At 44.2% G+C, this 17,438-nt stretch overlaps 2 protein-coding genes and 1 long non-coding RNA gene across 4 annotated transcripts in view; 1 reads left to right on the plus strand and 2 right to left on the minus strand.

The window, feature by feature from the left end:
* The window catches only part of MARCHF3 (membrane associated ring-CH-type finger 3), a 148,839-nt gene that overhangs the window by 22,482 nt on the left and 108,919 nt on the right, over positions 1-17,438 (minus strand). For both annotated transcript variants that reach the window (XM_065599316.1, XM_065599315.1), the window contains exons 2-3: positions 12,962-13,205; positions 9,563-9,767 (exon numbers count right to left, since the gene is read on the minus strand). In XM_065599316.1, coding sequence (XP_065455388.1) covers positions 9,563-9,767; positions 12,962-13,149 — 393 coding nt within the window. In that variant the 5' untranslated portion in view covers positions 13,150-13,205. The remainder of the gene's footprint in view (positions 1-9,562; positions 9,768-12,961; positions 13,206-17,438) is intronic.
* LOC135984350 (uncharacterized) overlaps positions 1-17,438 on the plus strand; it is a 60,665-nt gene that overhangs the window by 5,741 nt on the left and 37,486 nt on the right. The window lies entirely within an intron of this gene.
* Positions 1,234-9,555, minus strand: LOC135984349 (mediator of RNA polymerase II transcription subunit 15-like). The gene is made up of 2 exons (XM_065599314.1): positions 2,740-9,555; positions 1,234-1,851 (listed from the first exon to the last, which is right to left on the minus strand). The coding sequence occupies exons 1-2, from the start codon at positions 3,140-3,142 to the stop codon at positions 1,349-1,351; spliced, it is 906 nt and encodes a 301-aa protein (XP_065455386.1). The 5' UTR covers positions 3,143-9,555; the 3' UTR covers positions 1,234-1,348.

Consider the following 17,438-nt stretch of genomic DNA (forward strand, 5'->3'; position numbering starts at 1 on the left):
ATCATGGTGTTACTGGGGCAGGTTCATGCCATGGAACACAGATTCCGGGCCCGGGAAACAAGCACAGACTGGTGGGACCGCATCGTGTTGCAGGTCTGGGACGATTACCAGTGGCTGCGAAACTTTCGCATGCGTAAGGGCACTTTCATGGAATTTTGTGACTTGCTTTCCCCTGCCCTGAAGCGCCAGAATACCAGGATGAGAGCAGCCCTCACAGTTGAGAAGCGAGTGGCGATAGCCCTGTGGAAGCTTGCAACGCCAGACAGCTACCGGTCAGTCCGGAATCAATTTGGAGTGGGCAAATCTACTGTGGGGGCTGTTGTGATCCAAGTTGCTAGGGCAATAAAGACCTGCTGATATCAAGGGTAGTGACTCCGGGAAACGTGCAGGTCATAGTGGATGGCTTTGCTGCAATGGGATTCCCAAACTGTGGTGGGGCGATAGACGGAACCCATATCCCTATCTTGGCACCGGAGCACCAAGCCACCGAGTACATAAACCGCAAGGGGTACTTTTCAATGCTGCTGCAAGCCCTGGTGGATCACAAGGGATGTTTCACCAACATCAACGTGGGATGGCCGGGAAAGGTACATGATGCTCGTGTCTTCAGGCACTCTGGTCTGTTTCGAAAGCTGGAGGAAGGGACTTTCTTCCCGGACCAGAAAATAACCATTGGGGATGTTGAAATGCCTATCGTGATCCTTGGGGACCCAGCCTACCCCTTAATGCCATGGCTCATGAAGCCGTACACAGGCAGCCTGGACAGTAGTCAGGACCTGTTCAACCACAGGCTGAGCAAGTGCCGAATGGTGGTGGAATGTGCATTTCGACGTTTAAAAGCGCGCTGGCGCAGCTTACTGACTCGCTCAGACCTCAGCGAAAAGAATATCCCCATTGTTATTGCTGCTTGCTGTGCACTCCACAATATCTGTGAGAGTAAGGGGGAGACATTTATGGCAGGATGGGAAGTTGAGGCAAATCGCCTGGCCGCTGATTGCGTGCAGCCAGACACCAGGGCGGTTAGAGTACAGCAGGGCACGGTGTGCATCAGAGAAGTTTTGAAAACTAGTTTTTGACTGGCCAGGCTGCGGTGTGAAACTTCTGTTTGTTTCTCCTTAATGAACCCTCTGCCCCGTCCCCACCCGGTTCACTCTATTTCCCTGTAAACCAACCACCCCACCATCCCCTCCCCACTTCGAGCACCGCTTGCAGAGGCAATAAAGTCATTGTTACTTCACATTCATGCATTCTTTATTAATTCATCGCACAACTAGGGGGATAATTGCCAAGGTAGCCCGAGAGGGGTGGGGGAGGAGGGAAGGAAAAGGACACACTGCAGTTTAAAACTTTAACACTTATTGAAGGCCAGCCTTCCGATGCTCGGGCAATCATCTGGGGTGGAGTGACTGGGTGGCCGGAGGCCCCCCCACCGTGTTCTTGGGCGTCTGGGTGAGGAGGCTATGGAACTTGGGGAGGAGGGCTGTTGGTTACACAGGGGCTGTAGCGGCGGTCTCTGCTCCTGCTGCCTTTCCTGCAGCTCAACCATATGCTGGAGCATATCAGTTTGATGCTCCAGCAGCCGGAGCATCGACTCTTGCCTTCTGTCTGCAAGCTGATGCCACCTATCATCTTCAGCCTGCCACTTGCTCTGTTCATCCCGCGATTCAGCCCGCCACCTCTCCTCTTGTTCATATTGTGCTTTTCTGTAGTCTGACATTGACTGCCTCCACGCATTCTGCTGTGCTCTTTCAGCATGGGAGGACATCTGGAGCTCCGTGAACATATCATCCCGAGTCCGCCGTTTTCTCCTTCTAATCTTTGCTAGCCTCTGCGAAGGAGAAACATTTGCAGCTGGTGGAGGAGAAGGGAGAGGTGGTTAAAAAAGACACATTTTAGAGAACAATGGGTACGCTCTTTCACGTTAAATTTTGCTGTTCACATTACACAGCACATGTACTTTCGTTACAAAGTCGCATTTTTCCTCTTATATTGAGGGCCTGCCGGTTTGGTGTGAGAGATCACTCACGCAGTGCCAGGCAACAGAATTCGGCTTGCAGGCAGCCATGGTAAGCCACAGTCTTTTGGCTTTTTTAACCCTCATAACATGTGGGAATGGTTTCAAACAGTAGCGCCCTCATTTCCCATACCAAGGACCCATTGGGTTGGCCATTTAAAATGGGTTTGCAATGTAAAAGGAGGGGCTGGGGTTTCCGGGTTAACATGCAGCACAAACCCAACTACCCCCCCTCCCGACACACACACCCAATTCTCTGGGATGATCCCTTCACCCCTTCCCCCCCCCCCCACCGCATGGCTAACAACGGGGAACATTTCTGTTCAGCCGAGCAGGAATGGGCACCTCTGAATGCCCCCTTAATAAAATCACCCCATTTCAACCAGGTGACTGTGAATGATATCACTCTCCTGAGGATAACAAAGAGAGATAAGGAATGGATGTTGTCTGCATGCCAGCAAACACCGGGACCATATGCTGCCATGCTTTCTTATGCAATGATTCCAGACTATGTGCTACTGGCCCTCCCCAGAAACCTTTTGCAAAGGCTTTGGGAGTATATGAAGGAGCGCTTTCTGGAGATGTCCCTGGAGGATTTCCGCTCCATCCCCATACACGTTAACAGACTTTTCCAGTAGCTGTACTGGCCGCGATTGCCAGGGCAAATTAATCATTAAACACACTTGCTTTTAAACCATGTGTAATATTTACAAAGGTACACTCACCAGAGGTCCGTTGTGTGCCCTCAGGGTCTGGGAGCATGCCTTGGGTGAGTTCGGGGGTTACTGGTTCCAGGTCCAGGGTGATAAACATATCCTGGCAGTTGGGGAAACCAGTTTCTCCGCTTCCTTGCTGTGAGCTATCTTCATTGTCATCATCATCATCTTCCGCGTACCCCGAACCCGCTTCCCTGTTGCATGTTTCTCCATTGACGGAGTCAAAGCACACGGTTGGGGTAGTGGTGGCTGCATCCCCTAGAATGGCATGCAGCTCCGCGTAGAAGTGGCATGTTTGCGGCTCTGCCCCAGATCTTCCGTTTGCCTCTCTGGCTTTGTGGTAGGCTTGCCTTAGCTCCTTAATTTTCACGCGGCACTGCTGTGCGTCCCTGTTATGGCCTCTGTCCTTCATGGCCTTTGAGACCTTTTCTAATATTTTGCCATTTCATTTACTGCTACAGAGTTCAGCTAGCACTGATTCATTGCCCCATATGGCGAGCAGATCCCGTACCTCCAGTCCATGCTGGAGCTCTTTTGCGATCCTGGGACTCCATCATGGTTACCTGTGCTGATGAGCTCTGCGTGGTCACCTGTGCTGTCCACGCTTGGCAAACAGGAAATGAAATTCAAACGTTCGCGGGGCTTTTCCTGTCTACCTGGTCAGTGCATCTGAGTTGAGAGCACTGTCCAAAGCGGTCACAATGAAGCACCGTGGGATAGCTCCCGGAGGCCAATAACGTCGAATTCCGTCCACACTACCCCAAATCTGACCGGCAAAGGCCGATTTTTAGCGCTAATCCCCTCGTCGGAGGTGGAGTAAAGAAACCGGTTTAAAGGGCCCTTTAAGTCGAAGAAAGGGCTTCGTCATGTGGACGTGTCCAGGCTTAATTCGATTTAACACTGCTAAAGTCGACCTAAACTCGTAGTGTAGACCGGCCTATGCTAATGTTATCTTTACTTGATTCTTTACTAGCCCACACTGTTTACTTATGTTTCTTTTTTTTTTTAAATTAACCAATTAATACATATCTAAAGTGCTATTTCAGTTGGGCTGATTTAAAATATGGCAATAACTTCTAATGTCAACAGTCTAAGTGTAGTGTAAATTTAAATTCAAGAGGGAACATAGCAAATAGAATTGTAAATCAGAATACATCACTATCCAAATTTCTGTTGTTAAGATGAGACATACTTTGACTAGCATATTTTCCAGGGCTTTAAAGGCAATGCTACTCAGATCCATATGGTGCACACAAAATGCTTTTAAATTTCCAATCTCCCCCATGTTTATGCATTAATGTGTCTGCTTTCCTTGCACCCTCCTACTGTATTTGGATGCATTTTCAGTATTTTATCTATTGATGTTGCCATGGTGGGCATTAAACTGACACAAGAGGAACAAGATGACGTTACATATCCTCAGCGTAACATAGCTGGAGCTTGACTGAGCAAAATCTCAATGCATTATACTTTTTGTTTAAATACAGTTAATAATCTGTTTGGGGTGGCTCCCTGTATTATCTTCTAAACTCAGTCTTTCTTCTAACTAAGACTTCACTATCATAACATTATACTAGTTTGGTGTAAAGAATGCTAGTTCTTTGAACAGATGTCTGTGCCCAGGGTGCTCCCTTGAATTATTAGCTGTCTCTTGTGCTGATGAAAATACAGCATTGACTATTATGTAGACAGGAAAAAAGTACATGAAATAAGAGGAAAATCCTACATGGGTCTGATTTAAGTATCAGAAGGTGTTAAGCTAAGTCTCTGGATGTTCTACAGAGCAACAGATAAAAGGGCACAGTCATAGTGTGCTTGTCCAGTGAGCTGTAATTTTAAAAAGGTACAAAGAGGTTTCAGTGTAGCAAAATGAACTCTGCAGTGCTGCTATATAGCGGTACATAAAACATGCTGGGTCTTTGGCACTCTTTAAAAAGTTTTCTATATGATAAAACAAAAGCACCTTAAAAATACTTGTCCATCAGGTGACTTACTGTATATCTCACTAATTTTTATAACTGAAATATGTGAAAACAGGCCCCAGTTTCAATTTGGCTAAAACCTTCACAGCCTGTAGGGAACAAATTCCTTTTAAATTGTTCATACAATTCTTATCAAGCAGCTGGGTCTGTTAAAGGAAAAAGAAATGAGGAAATCTAATCTCTCTCACCATGAAAAATACTGCCATGCCTTTTTGATCCCAAAGGAAGATCAAGACATCATATGAAGCTTTTCTTCTGAATTGCCATTTTCCAAATCTTATTTCTTAATAACTTATTGCACATTTCAGCTGACCCTATGGCTCTCTTCTAAATGTACTGTTCAACAAGCTAAGAGAGTTAAGCACAGATCAGGAAATGGGGAGGCAGCACATACATTAAAACCCCTACTGGGTAGGAAGCCATGTGGCTAGGGCATTCACCTGAGAGGTGGCCAATCCCTGTTCAAATCCCTTTTCTTCCTTAGGACTAATGGGGACTTGAACCAGAGATCTCCCACATTCTGAGTGAGTACCCTAATCCACTAGGCTAAAGGTTATAAGGGAGGGTCTTCTGCACTGGCTGCTTTGTGTGAACTCTCCTGAGGGGCCTGATCCAATAGGTGTGCTCAGAGGCCGCCAACCAGATTAGGCTTCCACACGTGACTTAGGTGGCCAAACACCTACCTTCCCTAGTTTGTGAATCGCTCTGGGGCTTACGCTGTAGAGAAGCACCCAGGCGTTTAGAGTAAGGCAACAGTGCACACGCCCAGAGGCAGGGGTGGACTGGGGGTGGGGCCTGGGGCAGAGCCGGGGGTCGAGTACCCCCCGGCACATAGGAAAGTCGGCGCCTGTGGCCCCAAGTGAATTTAGGGACCTATGTGGGTAGGCGGCTGCCAAGCAGGAGTTCTGCAGATCACAGTGGTACCTACAAGCAGGACTCTGGCACTTAAGGATCTTTGAGGATCGCACCCAAAGTAAATTTACTTTTACTTTTGTTCCATTAGATCAGGGGTGGGCAAACTTTTTGGGCCAAGGGCCACATCTGGGTGGGGAAATTGTATGCAGGGCTGGGGCAGGGGGTTGGGGTGCAGGAGGGGTGCGGATTGGAGGAAGGGGCTCAGGGGAGGAATGCAGACTGCAGGAGGGGGCTCAGGGTAGGGGGTTGGGGTGCACAGGGGTGCAGGGTGCAGCAGGGGGCTTAGGACAGGGGTTGGGGTGCAGGAGGGGTGCGGGGTGTACAAGGGGGCTCAGGGCAGGGAGTTGGGGTGCACGGTGCAGGCAGGGGGCTTAGGGCAGGGAGTTGTGGGGCGGGGTGCAGGAAGGGTTCGGGCTCTGGGGTGGCAGCGGCACGCACCAGGGCCAAGGCAGGCTCCCTGCATGCCTGCCCTGTCCCCGGCCCCGCGCCACTCCAGGAAGTGCTGCGGCCCCTGAGGGAGAGCTCCGCGTGTGCTGCCCTTGCCGCACCTCCAGGTACCTCCCCTGAAGCTCCCATTGGCCGTGGTTCCCTGTTCCCGACCAATGGGAGCTGCGGGGGGGGGGGGGGGCGGTGCCTGGAGGCAAGGGTCCGGAGGCCGCAGGGACGTTGGGCCGGCCGCTGCTTAGAGCGGCGCGGGGCCCGTGGCTCCACAGGGGGCAATCCCGCGGGCCGGATCCAAAGCTCTGAGGGGGCCGTAGTTTGCCCACCCCCGCATTAGATGATGCATTTGTTTGAGATCCCTCCAGTTGGTCACAAATAGGGTGACCAGACATCCCGATAAAATCTTTAGGCGTTTGTCCTACGTCCCGACCGATGTTTGGTTGGGATGCAATTTGTCCCGATATTTCGCACTCCTATTTTTGTTTTGTTTTGACTCCGCCGCAGGATCCCTTCCCTCCCCCACCATGTGTCCCGATATTTTCTTTATCCCCTCTGGTCACCCTAGTCACAAAGTACATCAGATCCACACACATCAACTATCACATAATGGATTTCTTCCATGTCCAGAGTAATACTAGAGTTTCAGCATCTTAAATTTGACAGTGTCTGGTATCAGGTGTAGCATGGCTCTTACTTTTCACTGTGAGAAGAAATGTTTTTCAAGGTGAAGCCAATCGATCTTCTGACACACGAGGGAATATTTGGTTTCTTTTTTTTTTTTTTTTTTTTAAGAAAAAAATTACTAACAATACTGAAAAAATATAGTTAATCCAATAGCCTGTTCTGATCACATCATTACAAATGCAGAGGAATCTTCTGGTGCTATAATAATAAAGTGCACAGGGGAGTAATATGGTGGAATGAGCAGCCAAACCGCTTGTTGCTCAGTTAACTTTAAACCTACCACAACCCAACTTCTCTAGGGTGATGAGAGCTTGAGTGGTCTTCAAGTGTGTGAAACTTTCAGCTCAGGCAAGCTAAATCGCTGTTTGTTTGTTTTTGTTTAAACCATTTTCCTTCCATGGTTAAGCAGTATAACAGGCAGTGCTCAAATTGGGAGAGGGATGAATAAGGAGGATATACTCCAGGCCCTTTTCTTAGCTTCTTTCTAAGAAAATGGTTTAACATTTCTTCTAGTGGGAAGAAGATTCAGTTTTTCTTTATGGAAAAATCATTAGGTTAGACTAGGTGTGTGCACTGTTTTCAAGAAGCAATATATTAAACTTTTAAGTTTAGATTATACTCATGATAAAGGTATTAATAGAAATAAAGGTAACTTGTGATATTTTCTATTTGGATTTGTCCTTTCGCTCAAAATCCAGATAATATTTTCCCTTTTTATTACTTAGTTCCTTCCAATTTTAATTCATTGGATTTTATACCAAAAAAGTGGTTTGAGCTTAAATTAGGATTTAAACTATTTTTAAAAATGGTGCATTCATTATGCTCTTTCCTTCATGTCACTGTTGATCACCCTATAAAAACTTTGGGGAGGTGGTAGTTAAGAATCAAGTAAACATTGCATAGTAAAAAGTAAAATGGTAACTAGCAAAGTGTACTGTTTTGAAATCTGCTTGGATCTGGTTCTTAGTTCTCTTTTAACTGAGAAACCAAAGACAATTTTAAAAAAAAGTTATTTTGTTAAAGAGAGAGAGAGAGAGAGGTCACTTCAGCATGGAGGATCAAACAGCTAGCCTCCTCCAGCTCTGAAAGAGTTAGATTTCACTCTCAAGTTGTGGCATCATCATTAACTCTGAAAAATGTCACACTCCATTTGTACAAAGAAAATTTCATGAGCAGTCATTGTGAGGACAAAGTTGAAACAGGCTGGATCCTAAAATCTAACTGTTTATTTCACACGGTATCAAAGTCCTTCATCTTGTTCCTTAGGAGGCAAATTCACAATGGTAGGGACCTCAAACCACAAACAGATCTATTTTGTTGCACCTTGCTTGAATCAGGATCAGAGTGGGTTGATAAGAAAATGTCACCTTTATTGAGTATAGCCCAATTATGATGATTTTGCTATTTAGTCATTGTTAAGCTGGGAACATCCAAAATCAGCATTTCTCAAACTGAGGCTTGAATCTTGTTCAGTTGCTCAGACAAGCCACTGGAAAACGGGGGATAGGATTGGGCCAGAGAAAAGGACTTCTTCCCCCTCCCATTATGACTTGACAAAACTATAGCTCCTAGTATTCAATACTGATCATGTACAACCTAGCAGAAGATCTTTGCTTTGCTGAACCCAAGAAAGACTAAAGTGTCCTCATGTTTAAAACTGGTCCAACACAAAGCATCATTGGTAGTCCCTGGAGAAGATCTCCCACTCCCACCCAATTGGGCCAATGTAGTTTTTTCCAACAGATAAATGATGGGATTGGTGGATGCAGAATCTACCTCCTGCTGCTTATGAATTAGATGAAAACAAGAATTTGTTTCCGTTTATATTGTCAGTTTTTTCAGGTAAACATACAGTACCAATCCAAAATCAGCCACATATGAAGCACATACAGCACTTGATTAAATCTCTGTGTCCCCAACCAACATGAAATAAGATGTTGTTCACTATTCTCATAAAAAAACTCAAAGCCTTTGCAGCTTCATTCAAGCAAAAGAAAGGCTGTGAATTTTGGGTGTTGGGAGGTGGGGGCAGAAGTGCAAGAATAACAAAACCTTCATTTTGAAGCAATTCAGTTTTAATTACAAAAGGGATTCAAATTTCACAATATTTTAGAAGTCAAAATAAGGGAGAAGCAAGTTTATCAGTCAAGTCAAACCCATATCTTGACTGCTTTTTAGCACAACGAGACCAGGCAATTTTGTATGTTAATTAAAGCAACTGCAGTAGGCAATAGCCACATTTTAACTGACCAAGGGGAAACGATTGCCGAATATTGCTCTGTAGTCTGGGGCACAGGCAAGAAGAAGCAAAAGGGTCATCTGAGAAGTGCTAAAATGTAAAACCTCCAACAAGAACAATTCCTTTCTAGGGGCTTAAAACAGAAGCCAGATTTGTGGGGGGGAGGGAGGAGAGGTGCGTTAATTCCTGACCTATATTCATTATCCCAAGTAACGTTTGTCTAGTATTCCATAGATTTTTGTCAGTTGTTTTCTAGATGGCTCTCTACCAGCCTAGCCAAAATGATATACTCTGCATTTTCTACTTGAGGCAAACTGTTCACAAGATGATGTTCGTTTAGATGTTTACAGTGAAGCAAAACCATCAATTTCATTCTTCTCACTCAAGCTGATTGCTTCAAAATGAAGGTTTTGTTATTCCTGCACTGCTGCTGCCCTCACCTCCCAATGCCCAAAATTCACAGCCTTTCTTTTGCTTCAGTGAAGCTGCAAAGGCTTTGTCGTCCTGGTGTAAAACATACATCACTTGCTCATTAAAACTAAGCTTTTGAGGACATGGCTCATTTACTGACCTCTACTAACGGCCTGGGTTTGCGCTCTACTGCAAACCTGAAGTGGCAGAGTTCACAGTAACTGGTATTCGAAGAAGACAGCCAATGCTCCAGGCAGCTGCGATGAATAGTCCCCAGGGTTCCTGTACATTCACATGGAGAGAGCAGGTCTTCCTGACTGCTGCCTTCGTGGCAGATCCTGCACATTGGCCTGTCATTGAAAGGGCTGCCAAACAAGAAAGGGAAGTTGCTGGTCAGTATATTAGGTTGTAAAGCACCTAATTTCTCTCTCTTAGCCCATGTTCCAACATAACAAGAAGGGATGTTCACAGCGTGTATTTATTTATACATTAGCGTACAGCATGATCCCCAGGCTAAAGACTGAAGGCACTTTGATATTCTTGTTCAAAAGTGCTCTAGTTCTGGTCTATACAGTGACAAGCTGGAAGGAAGTCCTTAACAGTTGGAGAAGGGAATATACAGAAAATTTACTTACACTGACAAATGTATCATTTCCCACAATGTAGGGAAAGAAATACACCAGGAAACACTTTGGGGTGGGGGGGGGTGCACTACAGGAGAAATCTCTAAGTGCAGCAGAGTATATTTTAACTCTATCCCAAAGTGAATGCCCATTACAGGGACACTAGTCATGATTAATGCTAAAATTTTTATCATGGATATTTTTAGTAAAAGTCACGGACAGGTCATGGGCAATACAGAAAAATTCACAGAAGCCCCTGACCTGTCCCTGACTTTTACTAAAAATATCCATGATACTGTAGGAAGGGACTGGACAGCTGCAGGGTGGCTGGGAGTTCTGGGGCCCCCACCACCACGGGGGCTCAGAGCTCAAGGGTGTCCCATCCACCAGTGGCGGAGGGGATCTGCAGGGTCCCCCTACCCTCCTCCCCAGCGGCAGGGAGCGCTGTGGGAATCCCCCAGCCCTCCCACAGCAGCTGGGAGCTGCCGGGTACCCCCGCTGCCCATGGCGGCTGAGAGCTTGGGGGCCCTCTGCCTCAGGTGGTGAGGGTATCTTACAGCTTCCTGCAGCTGCGGGAAGCAGCTGGACCCTGCAGCTCCCAGCTGCCAGGGATGAAGTCACTGAGGTCTTTGGAAGTCATGGAAGTCCACAACCTCCATGACAAAATCATAGCCTTAGTCATGATCTGTGCCACTGAACTACAGGATAAGATGCGTGCGTGCACACACACACACACACACACACACTCTAATTTAGCCTGAAACAATAACCCTGTGACACAAACTGACCTCCAGGCAGCACCATGCACTGCCAAGTATACGAGCAGAGTCTCCAAGCCAAGTTTGACTGGACACTAAAGAGATCCAGGATGCTTTGGTCTGGTGAAGGCAGCACCATACATCTGGAGCAATTCCTTATGGCCAGCTAAGGAGCACCATTACTGGGTTCTGAAAGGAACAGTGTGATTCTTCTCAGCCAAAAGAAGGATCACTTTTGATGGGGCACAGATTGGGGAGGGGAAGAGCACCTCTCCTTTACAAAAGCCTTAAGGACTCAGTTCTCCCTTCTACAGACACATGTAACTATCAGTAACACGCATGAAAAATAAATAAGAGCGGAATAAATCCCTGAAATGCTAGAACTGTAATATGCTAGAGGGGTAGATTAAGTATCAGCCTTGAAATGCTTGGACTCCCTGGACCCACAATTTAAAATCCCAGCAGGATTAACATAGCCATTCATCCGGCCAAGGCAGATAAATTGAATAAGTTGCATTTTCATGTGTGTGGATCTTTTGGCTGAGACCTTGAAAACACCAACTCTGTATTGATGCTTTGGGTTCACAGGGCTTTCTTATAAGAATAGTGCCTTTGTCTCTTTGTCACTGACCCAAATTTCCCCTCCTCATTATTGTGCAATGTGTTACTGCTGCCCACTACCCCTGCTCTGGCTGCTTTTCAATGGTGCCCTGTGTATATGGGGCCAGGTTCTCCTTTCACTACACGAGTCTAAAATCCAGTGAAGTGTAAAGGTGGCCTAGGCGAAGGGACAATCTGGCCCACTGTTTATTAAAAAAACAAAACCCAGTGGTGTGTGTTATGACATTACATGCAGATCTGAGCTAGTAAGTTCAGTTTGATAAACTGAAAGGAATAATTGTTTCACTCCAAAAAAACCCCCACAGTTTTACATGACACCCCAGCAAGTTAATAACATCTGCCTTTAAACAATGCAGCGGGCTTGATTCTGTGCTCTGTTACACTGATGTAAATCCAGAACTACTCTAAAGTATCAGGGAAATGCCCAAAATTTCCTGTGTGAATACTGTGAAACCCTTATGGATTCTCTTAATAAAGTGTTAAGAGAACAAAAAAACCCACCCAGCTTGTGGTCTCAAAGTATATGACTTAAATATATATTTTGCCACATAATCTGTCAGTGTACATCAACAGCATGAAAAGCTGCTATCAATCACATGAGAAATGGCTCCGGCAACAAAGCCTGCATGTGAATCTTCATGAGAGACAGATTCTTTGCTGGCTCAGTGAGTTAGAGCGTGTGGCATCGTTTATGAATGGCAGTCTGAACAAAATGTGTTATGGCAGTATTAGCAACAGCACGTGAGGAGGGAGGGAGAGGAACGCTGTATGCAATATTCTGTACCTTAATAGTGACAGTGCGTGTTTGAGATGAAACCCATGTATGAAGCCTCATTGGAATGAGTGTTCTCATCAGTAAGTAATGAGTAGCATTCACAAGTTGTCAGGAGTAACATTCTGAAGTTTCCTTTTACAAATCAGGAGAAATTATTGAAACTTATTCACTTGACCATGTATCAGAGGGGTAGCCGTGTTAGTCTGAATCTGTAAAAAGCAACAGAGGGTCCTGTGGCACCTTTGAGACTAACAGTACTGGGAGCATAAGCTTTTGTGGGTAAGAATCTCACTTCTTCAGATGCAAGATTCTTACCCACGAAAGCTTATGCTCCCAGTACTTCTGTTAGTCTCAAAGGTGCCACAGGACCCTCTGTTGCTTTTCACTTGACCATCTGCATCTTCAGACAGCACTGCCACATTTTTTTGCATGAAGGTATAATGAGAGTTTAATTATAAAAAGTGAGATGGTGGTGATGATGATAAAATTATAGTGATGAGTTTAATTATCACAGTAGTAAATCTTACGCGAGCAGCAACACATCTATCTTCTTCTTCTGTGTGTGACTTAAAATAGAAAAGTAAACATGATGGATTTTAGCTTCTTACTCAATTGTCATAGAAACAGGTATGACTGAGCCGGTATGTGTGTTTGGCTTTTTTATATAGATTTCTTGTCTGACACAGACTTGAATACTGTAATTCTAGCCCCTTTCTACACTTCCGAGCTAAAACAGTTTAATGATCAATTACATGTTTGTTTTTTATTTGGTACTACTGTACCTCTGTGTGGCAAGAGTCCTTACTACTGTTGACAGAAGCTGCCCGTCCTTGGCTGAAACTTGCATGACATACTGCGGCTGTCCATTCACAAGACTGCTACAATCCTCCACCGTCTTTACTAGGGGAGCAGCTGAGCTGGTGCAGTCTGGTAAGACTTCAGGCAGGTGACTGCAGCGGCTGGTTGTCATGGTAATAGACAGCAATTACTTTGCTAATGGTTTTCACATTCATACAGGATTTCCATCTAGGAACAGATCAGAAAACAATTTATTAAAGCAGGGCTGTTAACAGTGAATGCAAAATTACAGGCAACCAACATCCCATTAGTTAAAATGAAATAGGGTTGGAGTAGCACCTTATCTTCTTACAAATTTTACACACACACAAGAACCCGTGACATTTAATAACAATGCAGCAGGCACATCTGTGTGTGTAACTGTCGTATTGATCTCTATGAAATGAGAGGTGTGGGTTTTTTTTTTTTTTTTTTTAAGAAAAAAATAACCCCAAACCTATTTACCTCTTGGTATTGAAAGAAAGCTTAAAATATTACTTATAGTTGAAAAATAACTTGTGCAATGTGCATATCTAGGAATCAGCTGCACGTACAGGGTTTCCTTTGTTTTTCTCTGATTTTTAAAGTGATGTGGTGATAAATGAAAAGATTGGAACCTTTTGTCTGTCTGTCTGTCTCTTTTGCCTGTGTTGCAAATGAATGTATTAGGTTCATTTTAACTTGACACGTGCCTCTGACCACAAACTGACAAGGTTACATCTTGAAAAAGAAAGTAGTTGATAATCTACTCTGTGAAATCCCTCTGTGAAAATAATCCATTATTGCTAAGCGCATTACTTCACCAACACAGCAGAATAGAGAAACAACAAATACCAAGCATTTGTAACACAAACCCACTTATTGATAGTCTGCATGCCGTAATAATTCATGCCACAAGGAGAGGTAAAAATCATAGCATGCATATGGCTCTCTCATACGTTTGGCTCATTTTCCCATCACTTAGAATATATTTTATATGCTGTCCTGGATAGTGGTAATTGCAAAGCAAAGGTTACACTAGCAATAAGGGAAGAAGACAGAGCCTTTGGACACTCATTCTTTGCAGCTTCACATAATGATGGTCATTATGTCCAGGTATGATTTTTAAGGCAAGGCAGTGTGAGTCAATGTATAGCATGTGGGGCACTGTGCCTGGAAACTTGGGCCCTGATCCTTTTTGGAAGTTAGGTGCCTAAATACCTAGAGGCTCTGGGCTTAACTTCTCTAGACCTTAGTTTCTCCATCTATAAAATGTGAATGATCCCCATCTTCCTTTGTAATATGCCTTGAGATCCATGGATGTAAAATACCACTTTAAGTGCTATGAACGATTATTATTCTTTGTGCAAATTGGAGCCAGACCTATATTGTGCCTAAGTGTTTCTGTCTGTGCACAACATTTGGTCCATTTAAAAACCCCAAACTTAATTCATGTTTCAGCCATCATTATTTGTATAGTACTGCATGCTAGGAATCAAACCGTGCATTTAAATATTAATGATTACTTCTTTTAAGAGCCCTTTAGAAAGGTGTGTTTAAGGAATGAATTAATGTAACTGGATCTCGTTGGATTTGAACAGACACTGGAATGTCACTGTTGAATTTTTGAAGTTTCCTGACTGGACCTCTTTGGCAGTAAGACTTTGGGAGATGTGATGGTGATGCCATGTCATTTGTACAATGCAAGCTTCAGAATGGATGCAGGCCTTCTTAGACAGGTTTCTAAGAATAGGAAAGAATGCCTGGGAACCTGTGTGTTTTAATGGGATCATTTTCAGCTACTTTTCAAACTCTATACCCCAGAGAGAAGTGGATGCTGATGAGCCAGCTTACAGTAGTTTCAATGTTCAGAGAACAGGGAAAAGAAAGAAATCACATTCTGACCCTCATTTACAATGAAAATGAAGCAAATGACTAATTTCAAAACCATTAGCACATAAAAGATGAAGACTTCTTATGAGAATAGGACCCACAGGATTTCCAAGGAGGGTGTGCAGGGACATGATTACCAGTAACACTTTTGTTTTAAAATACATGCTGAGACTGTTCAACAAGAATATGCAGCAGCAGAGTAGCTGCTTCATTAAACTTAAATAGCCTAGACAGTACTGTGCTTACAGACCCATGCCTGAGAATTATATATTTCCTTTCTGGTTGCTTCAATGACCTCATTATGTACAACAGCAAATTTATTGTTCCATATAAAATGACCATCCAAGCCTTTTCAAACACATTCATCAGCCATTTAATAAGTTTTTTAAGAGCATTTTCTGAAACACCAGATGATGCAACTAACTGCAGACTATTAAAGCACACAGAACTCTTAGTTGTAGCCATCTCCCATCTGTGATGTTAATTCAAATCCTTGTGCACAGCACTGCCTTGACATTCCAGGCTAGTGGAGCAATCTTGCCCTATTCTTTTGTCTAACTTAATAATTTTCACTTTTCTAATGGAAAAAAACATTTTAACAAAATCGATAATGATATTAATTCAGGCCTTGAGAATAACACTTTTTTAAAAAAAAAAATTGTTTCAATTCTAGCATAGATCTAAAATGTAATTAACTTGATTCCAAACCCGGTACCCCTGGGAATGTATTTCATGCAAACTGCATCCCACGGTATATGCTTGGAATTAATACAATTACCAGCTTAAATAATAAGCATATATTGTACTCTGAGGTGAAGACCAAGATTAATTGTCCTGAGAGGTACATGCTGACTAAGGCAAAGCTGAAGTCGATGTTGATTCTGAAGAACAATAAATCTTTATAGCCAATAAAACCCCAAATTCATTCGGAATGTTTTCCATCCAAAATATGTGGAAATCTCTCCATTGTGGCTATCAATATCTTAGCAGAAGGGGAGAGATTAAGAGCAAAGGCAAGGAAGAAAATGTCTTTCCATCTGGCATTTAATGAGAGATATAATACTGAGGAGGTAGGAGGACTATTTCAGATGCCAGGAGTTGCAGAGAAAGGCAGCGCTAATACAAAGTGACAAGACCATATGAAAAGATCAAGATGAACAGAAAAGGTACTAGTGAGATAAACTTGCCCCAAACTTTGAAATTGGAAACCTCAGGAGGGCAGTCCTAGGGTACGTCTATACTTACCTCCCCGGCGGTAAGCAATCCATCTTCTGGGATCGATTTATCGCGTCTTGTCTAGACGCGATAAATCGATCCCGGAAGTGCTCGTCGTCAACGCCGGTACTCCTGCTCAGCGAGAGGAGTACGTGGAGTCGATGGGGGAGCCTGCCTGCCGCGTGTGGACCCGCGGTAAGTTCGAACTAAGATAGTTCGACTTCAGCTACGTGAATAACGTAGCTGAAGTTGCATATCTTAGTTCGAAGTGGGGGGTTAGTGTGGACCAGCCCCTAGACTCGATCCTGTTTCTAATGAGAGCTGGCATTGAGTATGTGGTAACAAGTGTATATTTACTGACACACTTGAGAAAATGTTTATAATCTGTCATTTCCTCTCTCTGCCTTGATTACTGCAACCTCCTCGTCTGGACTTGGATTCCCACCTTGCCCTTCTCCTATCTAACCAAAATTCTGTTGTACTGTTCAAACCATGAATCTCCCTATTCTCCTAGTGCCCAGTGACTACCATGTGCCTACTGAATGATGGTGGAACTTTGCACTTACACGTAACATTTTTTTCTGAGAAACTTGAAGCACCTAGCAACAAATATAGTACATCTCAATACACCTCTGTGAGGCAGAGAAGTAGAGAGTGGAACTGAGGCCCAAAAAGTGTTTAAGTAAATTGCACAAGGTTATTCTGGAAGTCTGTGGCAGAGCCAGGACCATATTTCCGGAATCCTAGTCTTCTGCTTTAGCCATAAGGCCATATCCTTCTCCCCATAATGACTTATTGAAAATTACAAGATGCTATTCCAGCAAAGGGCAGCCCTAGCTTATACACCCTCTCTTCCTTCCTGATCTGCTTGCTCCCACCCAATGTGGTACAATACAGCTCACTGGTGGTATTATTTCTCCCCCACCCCCTTTGTTTTAAATTATTATTCCAAGCCCCTTTCTGTGGGCTTTTTCAAACACAAAAGCAGACAATATACAGATCAGGAAGCCTGTCTCTCTTTCTCTCCCCCCTCCCCCCCCTCCAACAAGGGGGCAAAAGTGCCACCAAATGTTGGCAATCCACAGTATGAAACAAAATTATAGGCCTTTGTTTCTTAGCTACATCAACAGCTGAGTATTCCTAACAACAAACAGTTACTTAAATAGCTTTTCTTTATAGAAGGATTTTCCTCCTGTAAGAGACTTGTAATTCTGGGATTAAGAGAAACTACAGGACTCCAGAAATACCTGTATGCAAGGCACCCGGACTCTTATTAAGTTATATTCAAACATATGGAGATGTCAAAAACCAGCCTCAAAAGCCAGGGAAGGAATT

Source organism: Chrysemys picta, chromosome 6 (genome assembly GCF_011386835.1).
Source record: "Chrysemys picta bellii isolate R12L10 chromosome 6, ASM1138683v2, whole genome shotgun sequence".
NCBI classification, from domain to species: Eukaryota; Metazoa; Chordata; order Testudines; family Emydidae; genus Chrysemys; species Chrysemys picta.

Bases quoted from the DNA above. Each gene is read 5' to 3' on its own strand.
- LOC135984349 (XM_065599314.1), bottom strand. From the start codon at position 3,142: ATGAAGGACAGAGGCCATAACAGGGACGCACAGCAGTGCCGCGTGAAA. The intron at 1,852-2,739 runs GTGAGTGTACCT...CTCCTCCACCAG, and splicing joins GGGCACACAACGGACCTCTG to CTGCAAATGTTTCTCCTTCG.